Source organism: Pipistrellus kuhlii, unplaced genomic scaffold, assembly GCF_014108245.1.
Source record: "Pipistrellus kuhlii isolate mPipKuh1 unplaced genomic scaffold, mPipKuh1.p scaffold_m20_p_69, whole genome shotgun sequence".
Lineage (NCBI taxonomy): Eukaryota > Metazoa > Chordata > Mammalia > Chiroptera > Vespertilionidae > Pipistrellus > Pipistrellus kuhlii.
This window is the reverse complement of record NW_023425572.1, coordinates 4,251-22,549: the sequence shown is the minus strand read 5'-3', so window position 1 is coordinate 22,549 and position 18,299 is coordinate 4,251. Positions and strand designations below refer to the sequence as shown.

The following is an 18,299-nucleotide window of genomic DNA, read 5'->3' as shown; positions in this document are numbered from 1 at the left end:
ACTCCAAGTGTACATTAACCTCCGTAACCTCTGAAGTTGGCTGCATAGCGGGTGTTTTTCCAAAGTGGCCAATGTAGGGAGCAGGAACTTCCATCCAGGAGAAACCTACCCCACCCAGCCCTGCCCTGCCCTCCCCGCCTCGCCTTGCCCCACCCGCCCCCACTCTGCCCTCCCTGCCCCTGAGGCATCTAAAACGAGTCCATTCATGGAAGTGAAACTGCTCCGCTGCTTTCTCCAAAGCCAAGCCCGGCCTCCTCCCCAACCTGAGAAGCGGTGCGTCTGCAGGAGCCATCTGGGGCTGGCATTGCAGTGTGTCCTCCGCTCCCCAGGCTCTGAGCTGTGCGGGGCCCTGATGGAGGAAACAGCCAGGGTGCGGGGCGGGGCGGGCAGGGAGGGCAGCTCTGTGCGCAGGGGCCCTGGCAGCACATGGGGGCTGGCCCCTCACTGGCATCCCCACTCCCGGCCCCGAGCCTTCCCACCCGGGACCTGGGCTCTGCTTTGGTGCAAAGATGTCCTAGGTGTATGTACCCCAACTTATGTCTCCTCTTTTCTCATAGAAGTCAATGCTCCGTTCAGGTTTAAACAGTTAACTAGAGAGAATTCAGGGAAAACCCAGAATGCACTACCCTCCTTCACCTAAACCTGAATGTTGCTATTTGTTAATCCTCACCCAAGGATGATTCCATTTTATTTTTTTTTCATTGATTTTTTTTTTTTTTTTTAAAGAGAGAGTGAAAGGGAGGGGGAGAGAGAAACATCAGGATAAGAGAGACACAACAACTCGTTGCCTCCTGCATGCACCCTGCCTGGGGCCTGGGATCAAGGCTGTAACCGAGGTCCATGCCCTTGCCTGGAATCGAACCCACAACCCTTCAATCAGTGCGCAACACTCTATCCACTGAGCCAAATCGGCCAGGGCTATTGCTTCTCCATGTATTATTGATTTTTTTACAGAGAGGAAGGGAGAGGGATAGAGAGTGAGAAATATTGATGAGAGAGAAACATTGATCAGCTGCCTACTGGGACTGTGCCCACCACCAAGGTACATGCCCTTGACCGGAATCGAACCCGGGACCCTTCAGCCTGCAAGCCGATGCTCTATCCACTGAGCCAAACGGGTTAGAGGCCTCCATTTAACTCTTAAGCATGGTTTCATGATTGCTACCAGAACCAAAACAGAGCAAAAACAAAAACGGCTTCGCACCATCCTCCCTCTTTGAGGAGAGAGCCTCCCACCTGGCGGCGCTTTCCCGGCATGCCACACGGGCGGGCTTCCGAAAGAAAATGTGACTACTTCTAAGACGATTCAGCTACAACCTCGTGGCGATGAAGAAAAACAGGAACTGATTGAGAACACGGAGAAGGTTTATTCGATTACACAACAGGTTTTTATTCTCGAGAGCAGCTAATTGGGCAGCAGGCCCGTGCCCGGATGGTTAGTAATCTGCGAAATTAGGCAGCTGACTCATTGGGTGAGTTACAGTTTCGTGGTGATTAACACATTTATATTGGGCCACGGCTTGGGGCTGAATTACAAGGCAAGGCTGGCCTTCAATGCTGCTATTGTGAGTGGGTCCCCCAAACTGTTTAACATTCAGCCAGGCTCCCAATCAGACTGCACTTAAAATTACCTTCTTCTCTCCAAAGCACGCAGGCCATTTCCATGCCTGGTCTGTCCGTCAGAGCAGCGGCACACTTGCACGTAAAGTGACCAGATCGTCCAGGTGTTGGCGGGACAGTCCTGATTTCTAACAATTTTTCCCGAGAACCACGGCATTTTTAAAAAAAAGTCCCGATTTTGTGAAAGAATCTTTCCAATGTTTCCAATCTTTCCAAAAATCGGGACTTTTTTAAAACGCCGCGGGACATGGGAAAAATTGTTAGACATCAGGACTGTCCCGCCAACACCTGGACGATCTGGTCACCTTAACATAGAGACACTTTCCATGCCTGCTTGCCACTTCTTCACCTACTGACATCACAATTATGACATCATAACGATCTCCCCCACGAAGAGCAGGGTGCGTGCTATTTTATTTATTTTTTTCGTGTAACAAAAAGCTAACTTGAAAGTTTATTTTTGTAGCTTTTTAACCAGAGGAGACAGCATACTCCTTGGGGGAAGGTGAGGGAGTAAGAAGGCAGGCCTGGAGTCGCTAGGCCTGCCTAGGAGACGCGGGCACTGCCAGCCACCACAGGGCACAGCCCCTGTCCGGGCACTACAGATCAGTTCCCACGCCACGCAAAGCTGCTGGGGGTCCAAGGCACAGAAACCTCCCGGCTCATCGGAACCAAGTCCCACTCGCCCTCAGAGTGTCCGCTGGGCGTCCCCACCTGCAGCCGGAAGCACAAGCCACGCCTCGCCCAGCTCCAAGGTGGCAATCCCTTCTTCATCGTCCACGGGGTGCTGTTCTCTCTCCTCAGGGAGCTCCCGGAAGTGGTCCCTTCGTGGGCCCAGTGTCTGCCTGATGTTCCCACTCTCTGTCTCCGTGGCTCCTCTCTACGTAAGGGGACCAGACGTCCCGCTTCTGGTGGGACAATCCCAATTTTTAACAATTTTGTTCCGCGGCATTAAAAAAAAAAAAAAAAAGTCCCGATTTTTGGAAAGAATCTGCACGCCCCCCACCAGGGATGTACCCACAACCAAGGTACATGCCCTTGACCGGAATCAAACCCCGGACCCTTCAGTCCGCAGGCCGACGCTCTATCCACTGAGCAACAACGGCTTTGGCAGCACGGGATGGTTCTGCAGTTAGATCTATAGCAGCTGCTGCTTCCTGTTTCAATGGTTTGCTCTGTTTCTGATCTGCAGCGGTCTCCGCCAATACAGTGCCCTCGCTGACAATACTTGCACAGCACACCGTCTGGACCTTCAGAGAGGTCATGCGAGTGGCGACAGTTATCTTACAAACCCTGTGCATGAAATAACTGCAGGTGACCTGCGGCCAGCTGCCGCCGCCTCCCCCGCCAACGGGGAGGTGGATGTGGGGATAGGGGTAGGGGAGGCCGCTGCAGCTCCTGCTCCTGATGGTTCAGCTGTTGTTCCGGGAGCTGCAGCCTCTGCCATTACCGTTTATCCCACACAGCAATAGCACCGGAACTTCCGGATCATACTTCCGGTCCAGCTGTGGGAAGGTAAAGGCGGCCAGGCGATGGGAAGGGAGAGGAAGGAGACTGAGGTGCTGGCTCGCTCCCTGGACACATGCTATTAAAAAAAAAAAAAAAAAAAAAAAAAAAAGGAGCCCTGGCTCCTGGCTGGTGTGGCTGGTTCGATTCCCGGTCGGGGCACATGCCCAAGTTGAGGGCTCGATCTCCATTGCCGGGCGTGCAGGAGGCAGCTGATCCATGATTCTCTCTCATCATTGATGTTTCTATCTCTCCCTCCCTCTCCCTTCCTCTCTGAAATCAGTAAAAAAATATATTTTTAAAAATTAAAAACAAAAAACAGTTGTCTACATCCACCTGATCTTCCAAGGGAACAAGAGGGACCACACAGAGTAGAGATGCGAGACGAGGGAAAGACCTTCGGGAAACCAACACTGCCGCGGCCAGACGGACAAGAGCCAAGGGAGGGCCCGAGTGCGGAAGAAGCTGCTTTCAGGAGACATCTGCCCTAACCGGTGTGGCTCAGTGGATAGGATGTTGGCCTGCGGACTGAAAGGTCCCAGGTTTGATTCCGGTCAAGGGCATGTACCTTGGTTGCGGGCACATTCCCAGTGGGGGGCACGCAGGAGGCAGCTGATGGATGTTTCTCATCAATGTTTCTAACTCTCTATCCCTCTCCCTTCCTCTCCGTAAAAAAAAAAAAAAAAAAAAAAAAAAAAAAAAAAAAAAAAATCAATAAAATATTTAAATTAAAAAAAAATAAAAGAAGAAGAAGAAGAAGAAGAAGCAGCAGCAGCAGCTGCTGCTTTCAGGAGGAGACTTATTTCCAGCTGGTCATCTCAGGGTTAAACTCTGGGAAGCAAACCAGTTCCCATGCCAGGGCGCAGGCTCCTTCAGTAGTCAGCGGAAGACAATGTCAAGTTCACCTCGGTGGGTAAAATCTCACAGCTCAGCAGAGCACTCCCAGGTTCCAATTACTTTTCCCCAAAACGCCCCTCACTGAGCGTGGGAAGGACCCGGAAATCCTGCCCCCCCGCCCCTCCTCCAGCTCCGGCAGGGAGCCCTGGGGACAGCAGCGGTGTCAGATCTTTACGTTAGCAGGGCACAAGGTCAATCAGCCGAAGCAGTGCAGGCTATCTGGATGAGCCCAGATGTTTCCTTCTCGAACTTTCCTTCCCGACCCCAGCGGCTCACGGGAGGGAAGGAAAGGAAAGCTGCGTGACCCAGAGCAGGCACACGATTGCCACAGCACCGGCGGGCCGGCCAATACAAAGCGTTTCCCAGGGCCCGCGCCGCTCTCCCAGCCAGCCCAGAGGAAGCTGAGGAGCAGCCGGGGCATTCCTCAGCACAAAGCCCGGCGTGTTTAACATTCCAAGTGGCTACGGCAGCGAAGCTTCCTTGAAGCTATCGCCTGATTCCCCAGATTGTCGATAAGAGAGCCGCCCAAGGCAATGAAGAATGAATCAGATGTAAATGGTGGCTAAGCAGAGACTTGGGGGGGGGGGGGGGCAGGGGAGGGTTATTACCAGAAATACCATTATGACAGGTTCTGATCACCCTCTTCCTTTATTTTCTCTTTTTTCCAAGAGGTGTGAACGCTTCTACAACAGGAGAAACAGTATCACTGTGCTTCCGAATTTACAAGCCTATGCGCAATTAGCACAGATAAGCATCGTGGGGCTTACAAATTTGCAAGCACAGGCACAATTAACAGGGCGGGGTGGAGTTTCACCAGCTTCAGCAATTTCAAGCCGCAGGCAAACAACTACCTTAACCTGGGATCTGAGGGTCCGCAACCAGTCGGGCCCGGGCCCCTGGCCCCCACCTCCAACACCTCCCCAGACTTTCATGAGCCATCCCCTCCTCCCCGCCCTCAGAGCCCACACCTCTCCCTCGAGGCCACTGGAATACTACTCTCCTTTTAAAAAAAAAAATATTTTTATTTTAGAGAGAGAGGAAGGGAGAAGATAGAAACATTAACGATGAGAGAGAATCATGGATCGGCTGCCTCCTGCACACCCACTACTGGCAATCACGCCCACAACCCAGGCATGTGCCCTGACCAGGAATCGAACCGGGACCTCCTGGTTCAACCACTGAGCCCACACAGGCCGTGCCGCACTCAGTCTTAAAGCTGACAAATTTCCCATTTGCTAACTGGAAGTCTTGGATTTCACTTTAGATTTGTTAGAATAGCCCAGTGGTCGGCAAACCGCGGCTCGGGAGCCACATGCAGCTCTTTGGCCCCTTGAGTGTGGCTCTTCCACAAAATACCACGGCCTGGGCGAGTCTCTATTGAAGAAGTGGCGTTAGAAGAAGTTTAAGTTTAAAAAAATTGGCTCTCTTAAGAAATTTCAGTCGTTGTACTGTTGATACTTGGTTTTGTTGACAAATGAGTTTGCCGACCACTGGAATAACCTCTTATAGAAAGTAACCCAAGGAACGTGTAATGGCTCAAACACAACAGACTTGTTTCTTGCTCACATAACGGTACTACTGGGAGGGTAAACGTGTGCCCAGCAGCGACCAGCCATCCCCACTTCAGACCAGCAGTAGTGGACAGCAGAGAGGCTATAACAGGCAAACCTCACTTCCAACTTCATGTGATTGGGTAGAATTGTCACATGGTCATACCTAACTGCAAGGGAAGCTGGGAAATGTAGTCCAACAGTGTATATAGACCAGCGTTTTTCAACCGCTGTTCCGCGGCACACTAGATGTTGCCTGGTGTGCCGTAGGTGCAGACAAGACAAGAATTTTATAATTTTTCACTATTTTGTTTACTTAATATTTCATAATGAAGTAATTATAAAATACTTTCTTTGTGTTTATTTGATTCCTATTCAAGAGAATTACTTTATAGTCAATATAGGCACAGAGTTAAATTTTTTAACATTTTCTAATGGTGGTGTGCCTCGTGATTTTTTTCATGAAACAAGTGTGCCTTTGCCCAAAAAAGGTTGAAAAACACTGATATAGACCAAAGAGGAGATGCTATCCACCCTTCCTCGATGCCTGCGGGTCTGACTCCATGCCTGGAAGAGTTCTAATATTTAACCTTCACCTTGCTTACCATTGTCTCTTCCAAAATCACTTTTCTAAAATTCCGTTCTTCTGAATAAATAAATAAAATTCTGTTCTTCTGCACTGATCGGAATGGCTCTGAGAGAGCTACCCTTCACTAATAGGATTAAAAAGAAGAACCATTGTTACAAATAACTGGGGGTGGGAAGGAGGGACGAATTGCTCCGCTGGACTGGAACTAGCACAGGGAATGTGCTGGTGCTGGAATAGAAGTGTATTTTAATTAAATGCTTTCCTTCCGGTCTACATGGTCCAAATGAGTAACAGAACCTCTAGGAGACACCTTGAAATGTTGCCATTCAAACTCCAGCCTCAAGATTTTGCAGAGTAAGTCAGTGGTTCAACACACTAACATTACTTTGTACAGCTTTTCAAGATCTTAAGAAAGCAGGGTTAAGTAGGAGAGGGAAAGAGATTTAATGCACTAGAGCTAGCTTCACACATTACCTCATTTGATTCCCAGGGCAATATATAAAAATGGGGGTGATGCTAGTTCAGGGAGTTTTTATTTATTTTTTTTTAAATATATTTTTTATTGATTTTGTACAGAGAGGAAGGGAGAGAGATAGAAAGTTAGAAACATCGATGAGAGAGAGTCATCATCGATCAGCTGCCTCTTGCACACCCCCTACCGGGGATATGCCCGCAACCAAGGTACATGCCCTTGACCGGAATCGAACCCGGGTCCCTTCAGTCCCCAAGCCGACGCTCTATCCATTGAGCCAACCCGGTCTCGGCAGTTCAGGGAGTTTTTAAATACACAATATCTAACTATTTAGGCAGGGGCACTCACCTCTTTTCCCTTATTGCAGTGGTTGGCAAACTCATTAGTCACCAGAGCCAAATACCAACAGGACAACGATTGAAATTTCTTTGGAGAGCCACATTTTTTAAACTTCAACTTCTTCTAATGCCACTTCTTCAAAATAGACTCGCCCGGGCCATGGTATTTTGTGGAAGAGCCACACTCAAGGGACCAAAGAGCCACGTGACTCGCGAGCCGCAGTTTGCCGACCACGGCCTTATTAAGTAAAATGACAGCAGCTAACACAATAGCGGCCAGGTGAGTGCCCTGAATTGCATCTTATTGGTCACATCGCATAAGCTTACGTTTGATTGGTTCGTTCTTGGTACCAGAAATCTTATCTGCAAGTATAGGCACCTGATTTTTTTTTTTTTTAAGTCACTTTGGAGCAAAAAGGGTAGCTGCGTACTATTATCATTAATTTGTTTGTAAATCAACCAAAATTCTACCTATTTTGCCCTAACCGGTTTGGCTCAGTGGATAGAGCGTGGGCCTGCGGACTGAAGGGTCCCAGATTCGATTCCAGTCAAGGGCATGTACCTAGGTTGCAGGCACATCCCCAGTGAGGGGTGTGCAGGAGGCAGCTGATTGATGTTTTTCTCTCATCATCGATGTTTCTAGCTCTCTCTCCCTCTCCATTCCTCTCTGCAAAAAATCAATAAAAAATATATTTTAAAAAAATTCTACCTATTTTTTGTCAGATCGCACTTTTTGGTGTGCCACGGGATTCTGGTGACTAGCTCATGTGTGCCATCAGGTGAAAATCACAGTTCTAGTCTCACGCCTGAAAGATGAAGGATCGGCAAGATTGAGGGCAAGGTGCCGGCTGCAGCTGTCCCCTCGCGCGGCCACGGTCACCAGTGGGCACCTTCCCGCCAAGGGCCTGGGTGGCCAGCGGAGGGGGCGGAGGCGCATCACCTCTCAGATCGGCCTACACCAGGACCTGACTTTCAGCAGAGCAAGAAAGTGCTGCCTGACCAGCACATGACCACTCCGGGAAACACTGGAAGCTTCGCCTTCCCAGAGCCCCAGCAAGCAGCCTGACCAGACCTCCCCGCACAGCTCCACCAACCGCACCGGACCCAGAGGCAGGGGCCGCCCCCGGCAGGGGGGGGAGAAGCCACACAGACAAAGCAGCAGAGCTAGACACGGAGTCTGTGCAGAAAGACTAAACCCCCATAGAAACAGCTAAATAGCCTCAACGACAGAGAGGAGGCCCATGAAACAAGATCAGTGTGGTGTCAACAAGGAACATTCGAGAACAAAAACTCGGCCATTTGTAAAACACTGAGAGCGCAAATGTAAAACCCAGTGGAAAGCCTGGGAGATACAGTTGCACAAAACTCCCCAAGAAGAACACGAACACAAAGGCATGAAACATATAGAAAACCTCAGAGCCAGTTCCAAGGTCAAGACACAGAGGTGTGTCCCCTCCCCTGGGGTCCGGACACCCATGGGGACCCCCGGAGCAGACAACTTCAACCGAGGCTTCGAAGGACACACTGCCGGGGCCCCACAGCGGCACCCCCCCCCCCCCAGGTGTTTCAAAGTATTAAAGGATTTTTCATAATCAGGGAAGCTCTGGAGGGTGAATCAGTGATAAGTACATAAAAAGTAAGCAGAGAAACCGAACCTTCACTAACCTTGGTGACTACGAAAACCTGTGTGTGCGGGGGGGGGGGGGGGGGGGGGGGTTATAGTTCGTACCACCAGGCTCAGCACTGGTAGATGCTGGCAACCAAAATAAACACTAACGATTAGTTCAGTTTTCCTCAAAGAGGGTGACTTTTCTCCCAAGGGACATCTGGCCACGTCCGGACACATCTGTGACTGTCACAGCTAGGATGAGGGCTGCTGATGGCATCTCGTGGGTAGAGACCAGAGACGCCGCTAACCGGCCCGCAGCGCACAGCCCCCACCGACAAAGAAGTATCTGGACCAAGACGTCATATCGCCTCTCAGAACGAGCCCAGCGGCAGCGCAGAGGGAGGCATTGGGACAGCGATCAGCTATAAACGCTCCCAGTCCCCCGGGAGGAGGAGATGGCCCGGGAGAGGGCCAGTGTGCCACATGGAGGAGCGATCTGGTTATTTAAACTGCCAGAACCACTTGGGCAAAAACAAAACAAAGCTCCAAAGGACTCACTGACACTCTGTCCCTCTCCTTCCGGGGGTGAGTACAGGCTCCTTTAAGGCTCTCCGACTCCGCCCGCCCGGGCTCCCCTTCACCTGCACAACTGCCTCTGAGACGCAAGCCTCAGGCCCTGCGCCCCGTCTGCCCCTTCCCCCCGCCCCCACCAACAGAGGTAGCTGACACCCCACAACTAAAAACCCCGAGATTTAAAACACAGCCCAGGGCCTGGCCGGTGTGGCTCAGTGGTTGAGCATCGACCTGTGAACCAGGAGGTCAGGTTTCATTCCCGGGCAGGGCACAGGCCTGGTTTCAGGCTCGGCCCCCCAGTAGGCAGCCGGTCCATGACTCACTCTCATCATGGATGTTTCTCTCTCTCTCTCTCTCTCTCTCTCTCTCTCTCTCTCTCTCTCTCGCGTTCTCCCTTCCTCTCTGACATCAATAAAAATATATTTTAAAAACATACAAATAAATAAATACAATAAAACACAGCCCAGGTACAAAGTGATCCTTCTGCTTTGCAACACAGAGCATCCCAACTTTCCAGAACAACCTGATCCCTCTGCGAGGAAAGGAAAGGTTAGCGCGATTTTTTTTACACTTATGTCATTTTTCAAATGTTTTTATTGATTTCAGAGACAGGAAGGGAGAGGGTGAGAGAGAGGGAGATAAGAACATCGATGACGAGAGGGAATCGTGGATCGGCTGCCTCTTGCACGCCCTGCTCTGGGGATGCAGCCCACAACCTGGACCTGTGCCCTTGACCGGGGATCAAACCATTGAGCGTCCTGTTTCACAGGTCAATGGTCAACCACTGAGCCACGCCGGCAGAGCCAATTCTTTAATGGTATTCGAGTGTCCTTCTCCTAGAGTAGGGGTGTCGAACTCAATCAGAGAAGGGGCCAAAATCCAAAATCCAGCCTAAATCGCGGGCCGAATGGTTTACTGAACAGTCATAAACTGTCATTGTGATAGAAACGCAGCGGAGTGCAGTGATGACAGCGCGGTGCGGGCCACATTGCAAGGCCTGGCAGGATGGATTTGGCCCGCGGGCCTTGTGTTTGACACATGTGTCCTAGAGTATGCCCCCGCCCCCCAAGAGAAGCCTTAGCATGAAAGCTGCTGGACAGAACCGGCTCGCTGCCCCAGGACAAGGCAGATGCCTGACCAGCGGTCACAGCGGGCCCTGTGCTGGGCAGGGCACCGTTCTGAGAAGGCCCACGGGAGCGGGCGGCCCTGCTCTTTCCACAGCTTCCTGCGGGAAAGCTGTCAGCTCCCAGGTGCTCTGCCAATTCCTCTTTCCACGCTCCCCCTCCCTCTCCCCACTCCCCCCCCGCCCCAGCCTGGCCACGGCGTTGGAGAGTAAAAGAGGAAAGACCTGAATCAGACTGGTCTGTTCGGCCTTGACGTCCTCAATGATCCCGTCGAATGTGTGCAGTGCGCCCGGGTACGAGAGCTCCCAGAGGCCGGGGGAACCCTCAAAGCCAAGTTCATCTTCGGTGGGCACAGAGCAGCCTCGGCAGGAGGATGCTGTGGGCCCTTTCCCAGCAGGGAGCCACCTCCCGGCCTGGACCTCTCCTCTGCTCCTCCACTGCCTCCCTCTCCCTCCTCCCAGCTCCTCCACTGCCTCCCTCTCCCTCCTCCCAGCTCCTCCACTGCCTCCCTCTCCCTCCTCCCAGCTCCTCCACTGCCTCCCTCTCCCTCCTCCCAGCTCCTCCACTGCCTCCCTCTCCCTCCTCTCTGCTCCTCCACTGCCTCCCTCTCCCTCGAGGACTGTGGGGGCGGCCGGGGGTACTCAGATGGGACCAGAAGGGCCCATCCACGTGGCAGAGGATGGGGCACTGCTTTCATCTGTAGCTTTCACCCGCTGTGTGCCTCTGGGCTTAGAGGGGGAGTCAAGCTAAATTAATCTGGGTTTTTTTCCTTTTTCTAGAGAGAGGGAGAGGGAGAGAGAGGGAAACAGCCCTGATGAGAGAGCATCACGGACTGGCTGCCTCCCGCACGCCCCACACTGGAGATCGAGCCTGCAGCCCGGGCCTGTGCCCTGACCAGGAATCAAACCGTGACCTCCTGGTTCATAGGTCGAAGCTCAACCACTGAGCCACACCAGCTGGGGAAGCTAAATTGATTTCTACAAGATCCCTCCACCCGTGGAACCCCAAGGCCCAGGGCACCAGCCCTCAGAGGGAACCCCAGAACGGCTGACCCCATCAGTCCCAGAGCCCCTGCAGAGCCCCACCCCTCATCCTCAAACCCGCCCTCAGCGCCGACACAGGACTCAGTTCCCGGGGGCAAAGAGAAGCCCATCAGGACAGCTGTCCGGCCAGGTCTCCAGGTCCCCGGCGACGAGGACAGCATGGCCCAGAGAACTAGCCTTGTCCAACCTCGGAGGCCAGGCGAGGTGTCAGTGCCTCCTCGCCCCACCCGCACCCCCGAGAGCCCAGTCTCGGCCCTGAGCCCTAGATTTACATAGGACATGTGCCACCTGCTGTGGGACACACACCCCAAACCAGAAAGCATGGCTGCGGCTCTCTCACATCCGGGAAATGCTAATGACAGAACCCCCAGAGGGGGTGAGTCAGGACACGGGACAGGATGGCCGCCCACAGCCCTCCCACCGCCCAGGGTGGCTCTGCTCTGGGAGGCAACCAGACCTGGGCCACGGCGACTGGAGCAGGCCGGCCCCTCAGTTTCCAGTGGGGCTGCTGGCCCAGGCTCTGGCATTCTTGGGGGAGGGGGGCGCCTCAAGACGGGCCCAAAGGAGGGCCTGGCTTCATTCCTTCCCTAACAAACATTCCGAGGCTGCAGGGGGCCTGCCGACACCCAGCTGGGCCATCAGCGCTTTCTCAGAATTCTGACATTTTAGCAAAGAGCTTCCCCCCTTTCCACTCCCACTGACCGTGTTTTGTTTTGTTTTATAAACACGGAGCGGAGCGGCCAGATGATGATGATCTCGGAACGCATAATCATCTAACCATTCCGCAGTCTGTCCTATAGAATAAAAGGCTCATATGCAAATGGTGCCCTCGACCAGGAGTTCCAACAGCAGGCAGGCCAGCCGACTGCCCACGTCCCCTCCCCCTGGCCAGGCTGGCCGGACCCCACCCATGCACGGATTTATGCACCGGGCCTCTAATGTGTGTGTGTATGTGTGTGTGTGTGTGTGTGTGTGTGTATACACACACACACACACACACACACACACTGAGTGGCCAGATTATTATGCGTTCAGAGACCATCATAATCTGGCCATTCAGTGTATATTTGTATTCATTTCAGAGAGGAAGGGAGAGAGACAGAAACATCCATGATGAGAAAGAATCATCAATCGGCTGCCTCCTGCATGTCCCATATTGGGGATCGAGCCCGCCACCGGGCATGTGCCCTGACCCCTCCCATTTCATAGGCTGACGCTCAACCCCTGAGCCTCCGAAGGTGTAGGCTTGCCGGCTTGATGGGGAAAGGAACGAGCAGCGGGACACTGTGCAGGGACTGGTGCACGGGACCCCCCCACAGGCCCTGGACACACAAACAGGTCAACGCCTGCGTTTCCCAGGACACCGGCATGGCTGGGGAGCAGCGGGCTGTGTTTTGTCCCCTAGTGAATGGGGGTCTGGGGCACTTCACAAGGACACTTCAGATTCCCGGGATGCCGGGTCCCCTTCACGCAGGCTCACCCAGCCTCGGAGCCGCCGGCAGCCCTGACCGCCAGTAAAAGGCAGCGCTGGCTCCTCCGATTTCCTTTCTCCGGCTACAAAACTGCGGACGAAGCAAGTATTTGTTTGAGTTTTGCTATGTAAATAAAGCCTTTTATCAGGGCCAGCCGGAGAAAACAGCCCTCCAGGCAATGGCTGGCCCCACCGGGGCCTCCAAGCGGAAGGCCCCACAGCCGGTGTCTTCAAACCAGGCATGCGCTTTAGACCCGAAAACCCTCCCAAAGCGGAGGGAGGTGCCACCTGGGTACCTGGCGAGGAAAAGGGTGCCCAGGGGGCGTTCTGCAGGGGGTCTTCTGGCTGCCACCCCTGGAGAGGGGGTGCCACTGCGTAGAGGCCCGGGATGCTGCTAAGCACCCTACTATGCACAGCCCCCAGCGAGAACAGGACAGCATGGAGGCAGGTTTAGGAACGGTGTCAGGTGGACGTGAGAGCTGTGTTCAGTGTGGCACCGCAGCGCCTGCCCACAACAGCAGGTGGCCCGGCTGCAGGGGAAGGAGGGCATTCGGAGCCCAGAGCTGGTCTTCAAGGGCCTTCTCTACTCGCCAGCGTGGTGACCCCAATGCACAAACATCCGATGGGCTCCCCAAGGCCTCCCTCCATCTGAAGGTCCGGGCCTGAGGCAGCTGGTGGGGCAGCCCTCCCAGCTCTAAGAGGCACACTCAGTGAGGCTTTCCAACGAGAGCTCATTGGCACAGCGTCCTCACACTGGGCCAGCTCCTCCCAGCCAGATTCTGTCAGATCAGAAAGGCGCTAAGACCCCAGGCTCCAATATATACATCACTTAGTCACAAAGTTGTTGTTTTTTAAGTCCGCACCGGAGGATACGGAGAAGTCCAATGCACAAAATTCGTGCATGGGTACAGTCCCTAGGCTTGGTCAGCGATCAGGGCCAATTGGGGCCAATCGGGGCTTCCGGCTGCCTGCTGGGGCCTCCCTTCCCCAGCTGCAGGCTGTGGGCCAGGGCCTTCCTTCGTTCTGCACCGCCCCCTGGTGGTCAGCACATATCATAGCAAGCTATCTAACTCCTGGTCTCCCAGGGGAACTCCCAAGGAGACACTTTGTATATTAGCCTTTTATATATATAGATTTTATTGATTTCAAAGAGGAAGGCAGAGGGAGAGACAGAAACATCAATCAATGATGAGAGAATCATGGATCAGCTGCCTCCTGCCCGCCCCCTAATGGGGATCAAGTACACAACCCAGACATGTGCCCTACTGGAAATAAAACTGGTGACCTCTTGGTTCATGGGTCAATGCTCAACCACTGAGCCACACTCTCCAGGCTATGTTTATTGATTTGAGAGAAAGAAGAAGGGAGAGAGAGAAACGTAAATCAGATACCTCCTATATTCACCTGACCAGGGATCAAACCCGCAACCTAGGTATGTGCCCTAACCGGGAATCGAACCCACAACCTTTCTCGTGTACGGGATAAGCCACCCACCCAGGGCTAATCACAAAGTTTTATAAGTGCAAAAAGTTGATCAGAAGAATTACTATCTTTTTAAAAATATATATTTCATTGATTTTTTACAGAGAGGAAAGGAGAGAGAGAAACATCAATGAGAGAGAAACATCCATCAGCTGCCTCCTGCATACCTCCTACCGGGGATGATGTGGCCACAACCCAGGTACATGGCCTGGACCGGAATCGAACCTGGGACCCTTCAGTCCACAGGCTGATGTTCTATCCACTGAGCAACACCGGTTAGAAGAATTACAATCTAATGAGAGCTGAAGGTTTTCCAGCAGCAATAGGGAAAGAAGGTTTACCCAAATTCTGCTGTGAAACCAGTGTCCCCAGTGCTCATCACAGAAGTCTGTCTCCACCCTCGTGGTTAGAGCCGGCCCGCTCCCCTTCATCCTTCCCTAACAACCTGGTATTTACCGTAATTACCGGCTGCTGAACTGTGAGCATCCCTGACAGCTAACCCAGGAGAAAGACAGTTATGTAAATACTGTCCACACCGCTCCGTGTGGGCATGTGCGAGCCCGCGTGTGCACACTTACACGTGTGCGTGGACGTTTAGAACACAAGCCCCAGCTGCTCGCAATCCTCTCCCTCCTGAGCAAAGAAACCACGACTCTCCTGGAAGCGCCATAAGAATGAAGCAGCGGTGAGAGGGAGGGACGCGTATGCGTCTCAGATGAGAATCGCAAGCATCTGAGTCTGTGAATGCACAATGCAGAACTACGACCCAGCCACGAAAATGTTCCCCAAAAACCTGAGCTATTGTGGAGCGGACCAGCAGGCCGAATCAGGCGCTACTGCCCCTGCCTCGGCTTCCGGATGGCACCTCTTAGACTCAGAGAACAGGAGGCCACTGCATGGGGCTTTCTAGAACTTGGGGTCCTCTTAGACACGGAGAACAGGCTGCCACTGGGATTTTTTGCCCTCGGGGTGCCCATTGCCAGATGGGTACTAGGTTTAGCAGGGTGGTCAGTTCGCAACTTATATAAATGTCCCATCACTAGGTTGTGTACTGGGAACTAATATATATTAAACATCAACTGTAACTGAAAACCAAAACACTGGTAAGCAAGAAGGGGGGAGGACTTGGGGTGCCTGCGGAAAGGAAGGGGTGCTTTGGGGCCCCCATAATCAGCTATGGTCAAACGAGGACATTGTGAAGTGACTTCCAGCTTTCTCACTCGGTGTCAGGCCCAAAAGCAAGGCTTCGCCGTCAACCTTGTTTTACACCTTGTCCCGTCTGCCGCGAGGACACGGGGCGGGGCACACGTGGCCTTACAGCTGTGAGAACTCAGCCAGCTTGTTCCTGTATTGTTATTCAGTTATTATTCAATTATTGCATTCTCTTCATACAAACAATGGTGACCCTACTTTTGCCCCACCGAAAATGTGGAATCGTGTATCTCTTCTTAAAAAGAATACGTGAGATACTAAAGGTCTGAGTCATTCACCCAGTATCTTTAATGTTACCATCGGAAATGCCTTGTAAAACCTTTAAAGGCGACAGGCAAGCCCTGAGTGGGTGGTTCAGTGGGTTGGGGCATCCTCCCATACACCAAAAGGTTGTGGGTTCGATTCCTGGTCAGGGCACCTAGCTAGGCTGCAGGTTCGATCCCAAGACTGGGTGCATCTGGACCGCACACTGATCAATGTTTCTCCCTCCCCCCTTCCTCTCTCTCTAAAAAAAATTAATTAAAAAAAAACTTGATACCCAAGGATATATATTTTTTAAATAGTTACAGACAAAATGCGCTTTCATACTCAAACATGCGGGGAGCCAGCCCTTGCTGGGCCAGGTCACAGTGCCTGCCCCCCATCTTTCCCAAGGCCACACAGTTTAACACCAAGTCAGCACCCTCTCACCAAGCCGCCCCAAGTCTGCAGTTCTGCAAAGATAACCCGGAGTGAAAGCAAGGAGCAGAGAAGTTGGACGGCTCCCCGCTATCTGAACAACAAAGCAGCCACTTCCCAAATTCATGGCCGAGGGCGGGTCAGCCGCCACCAGGCTTCTCCCCGCACCAGGCCGGCAGGAGAGCCCAGAGGACAGGTCACCTTCACTGGCTCCCCGCAGCCACGCACTTTTGCATTGTAAACGGCACTTTGTCCCTAGGAGCGACCTGCCCAGCCCTTCCCCATCCCCGCCAACCCCCCCTGGAGCCAGGAGAGAGCAGGAAGATGGGCTGTTATGTGCGTGTTGTTGTGGGTTCGCCCCCTTCAAGGTGGGTTTTGTTGTTGGGACAGAGAATTCAGTTGTAAAGCAGCCCCTGTCCCATCTCACACTGGAAAGCCCGTCCCCCTGAGACACGCGAGCAAGCAGCCCTGGAGCTGAACTCCACGTCTGAGAGGCACTGAGAAGTTCCTCTGCTTCCGCGGCTCCCAGAGCGCGGGGAACGGAGGCCGAGGGCAGTAAATATTGATGGGCTGATGGCAATCGAGAAGCTGGGCTGGCGGCAGCTGCTGGGCTGCGTTGCCCAGTGATAAGGGCGCGGGTCCGAGGGGGCAGAACCCAGGGTCCCCAGAGGCGCACGCGGCTGGGGCGGCTCCGTCCACCCCCGGGCACGTGGGAGCGTCTCCCCCCGGCCTCGGGGCGGCCCGCAGGTGCAGGCCGCCGCCGGCCAGCCCGCGAGTGGCCGGGGACCCTGTCCGGTCCTTCCCAGAGGGGGAGGGGAGGGACCCGGAACAGGAGCCATTTAAACTCCGCGGCGCCGGGAGCCAGCCGGGCTGGAAGCCGCCCAGGAGCGGCGGGGGTGGCGCCCGGTCGGACCGCACACCGATCCGTGGCCCCGAGCCCCCCTCCCCGCGGGCGATCCGACCCGACGCGCGTCTCGGGGCCGGGGGCGCGAACGCTCCGCTCCCTCCGGCGCCCCCACCCGCAGAGCCCCCGCCCGCCGGGGGCTGTCACCGCGGGGCCCGCGGCCGCCTACCTTCGTGATGACCAGCGGCTCGCCGTGCTCGCGGCCGCCCTTGAGGGTGAAGCCCCACGGGGCGCCGCCGTTCAGCTGCACCTCCACCAGCCGCCCGCCGTCCGCCGTGCGCCCCTCGGCCTCGGCCGGCCGCTCGGGCCGCGCGCGGGGCTCGGCGCCGTCCATGGCGCGGGGCGCGCAGGCAGCCAGGCCCCTGAGCCCCCGGGCCCGCGCCCATGCACCCCGGGGTCCGGCCGCCGAGGCTGGAGCTGCGGGCGCCCTCCGCGCCGCCGGCCAACTTGCGCTGCAACTGGAGGAAAGTGCCGGCCGCGGGGGCAGCGCGGAGGGCGGGCCGGGGGCGGGCCGGGGGCGGGGCGCGGGGATCCGGGCGCGGGGAGCGGGGCCACGCTTCGGCCCGGGATGGCCGGGCTCTGCGGGCGCCGGAGGCCGTCGGGGATCGGGGCGTCAGCCCGCCTCCGGGGAGACCGGGGCGAGGCAGGTGAGACGGCGGAAGCTCCCGCGCGGGGCGTACCGATCGGCGGCCGGAGACCTCGGCGTCTCCATCTTGGGGCGCGCGGCCTGCCCCTTTGTTGGCACGGACCGCGGGCGGGGACCTGGGCGGCGCAGGTGAGGCCGGAAGCGGCCGGCGCTGTGGGTCCCGGGAGCGCCCCGCCCGCGCCCGCGCCGACCAGGGAGTTGGGGAGGGGCGCCCCCTGCAGCCAGGGTCCCAGCGCCGGGCCTGTCCCTGGAGGGACTGCTCACCCTCCCGCACAGCCCAGGTGAGGAATGGCACCTTTATATATAATTGATTTCAGAGAGCATCAATGATGACAGCGAATCATTGATCAGCTGCCTTCGGCTTGTCCCCACTGGGGATCAAGCCCGCAACCCCGGGCATGTGCCCTTGACTGGAATCGAATCTGGAACCCTTCCGTCCGCTGGCCGAGCTCTATCCACTGAGCCAAACCAGCTAGGGCGGGAATGGCAGCTTTTATTTTTATTTTTTTAATATATTTTATTGATTGTTTTAGAGAGAGGGATAGAGAGTTAGAAACATCAATGAGAGAGAATCATCGATCAGCT

The 18,299-nt window shown here is 54.6% G+C and overlaps 1 protein-coding gene across 4 annotated transcripts in view; it reads right to left on the bottom strand.

Moving 5' to 3' along the window:
- Window positions 1-17,541, bottom strand: part of SHROOM2 (shroom family member 2) — an 81,032-nt gene extending 63,491 nt beyond the window's left edge. For 2 of the 4 annotated variants that reach the window (XM_036420481.2, XM_045575196.1), the window contains exon 1: window positions 17,238-17,539. In XM_036420481.2, coding sequence (XP_036276374.1) covers window positions 17,238-17,402 — 165 coding nt within the window. In that variant the 5' untranslated portion in view covers window positions 17,403-17,539. Of the gene's footprint in view, window positions 1-17,237 lie in introns of all 4 variants that reach the window. The other 2 variants (XM_045575197.1, XM_036420482.2) reach the window with 2 other exon arrangements.
- Between the last annotated feature and the right edge of the window lie 758 nt (window positions 17,542-18,299).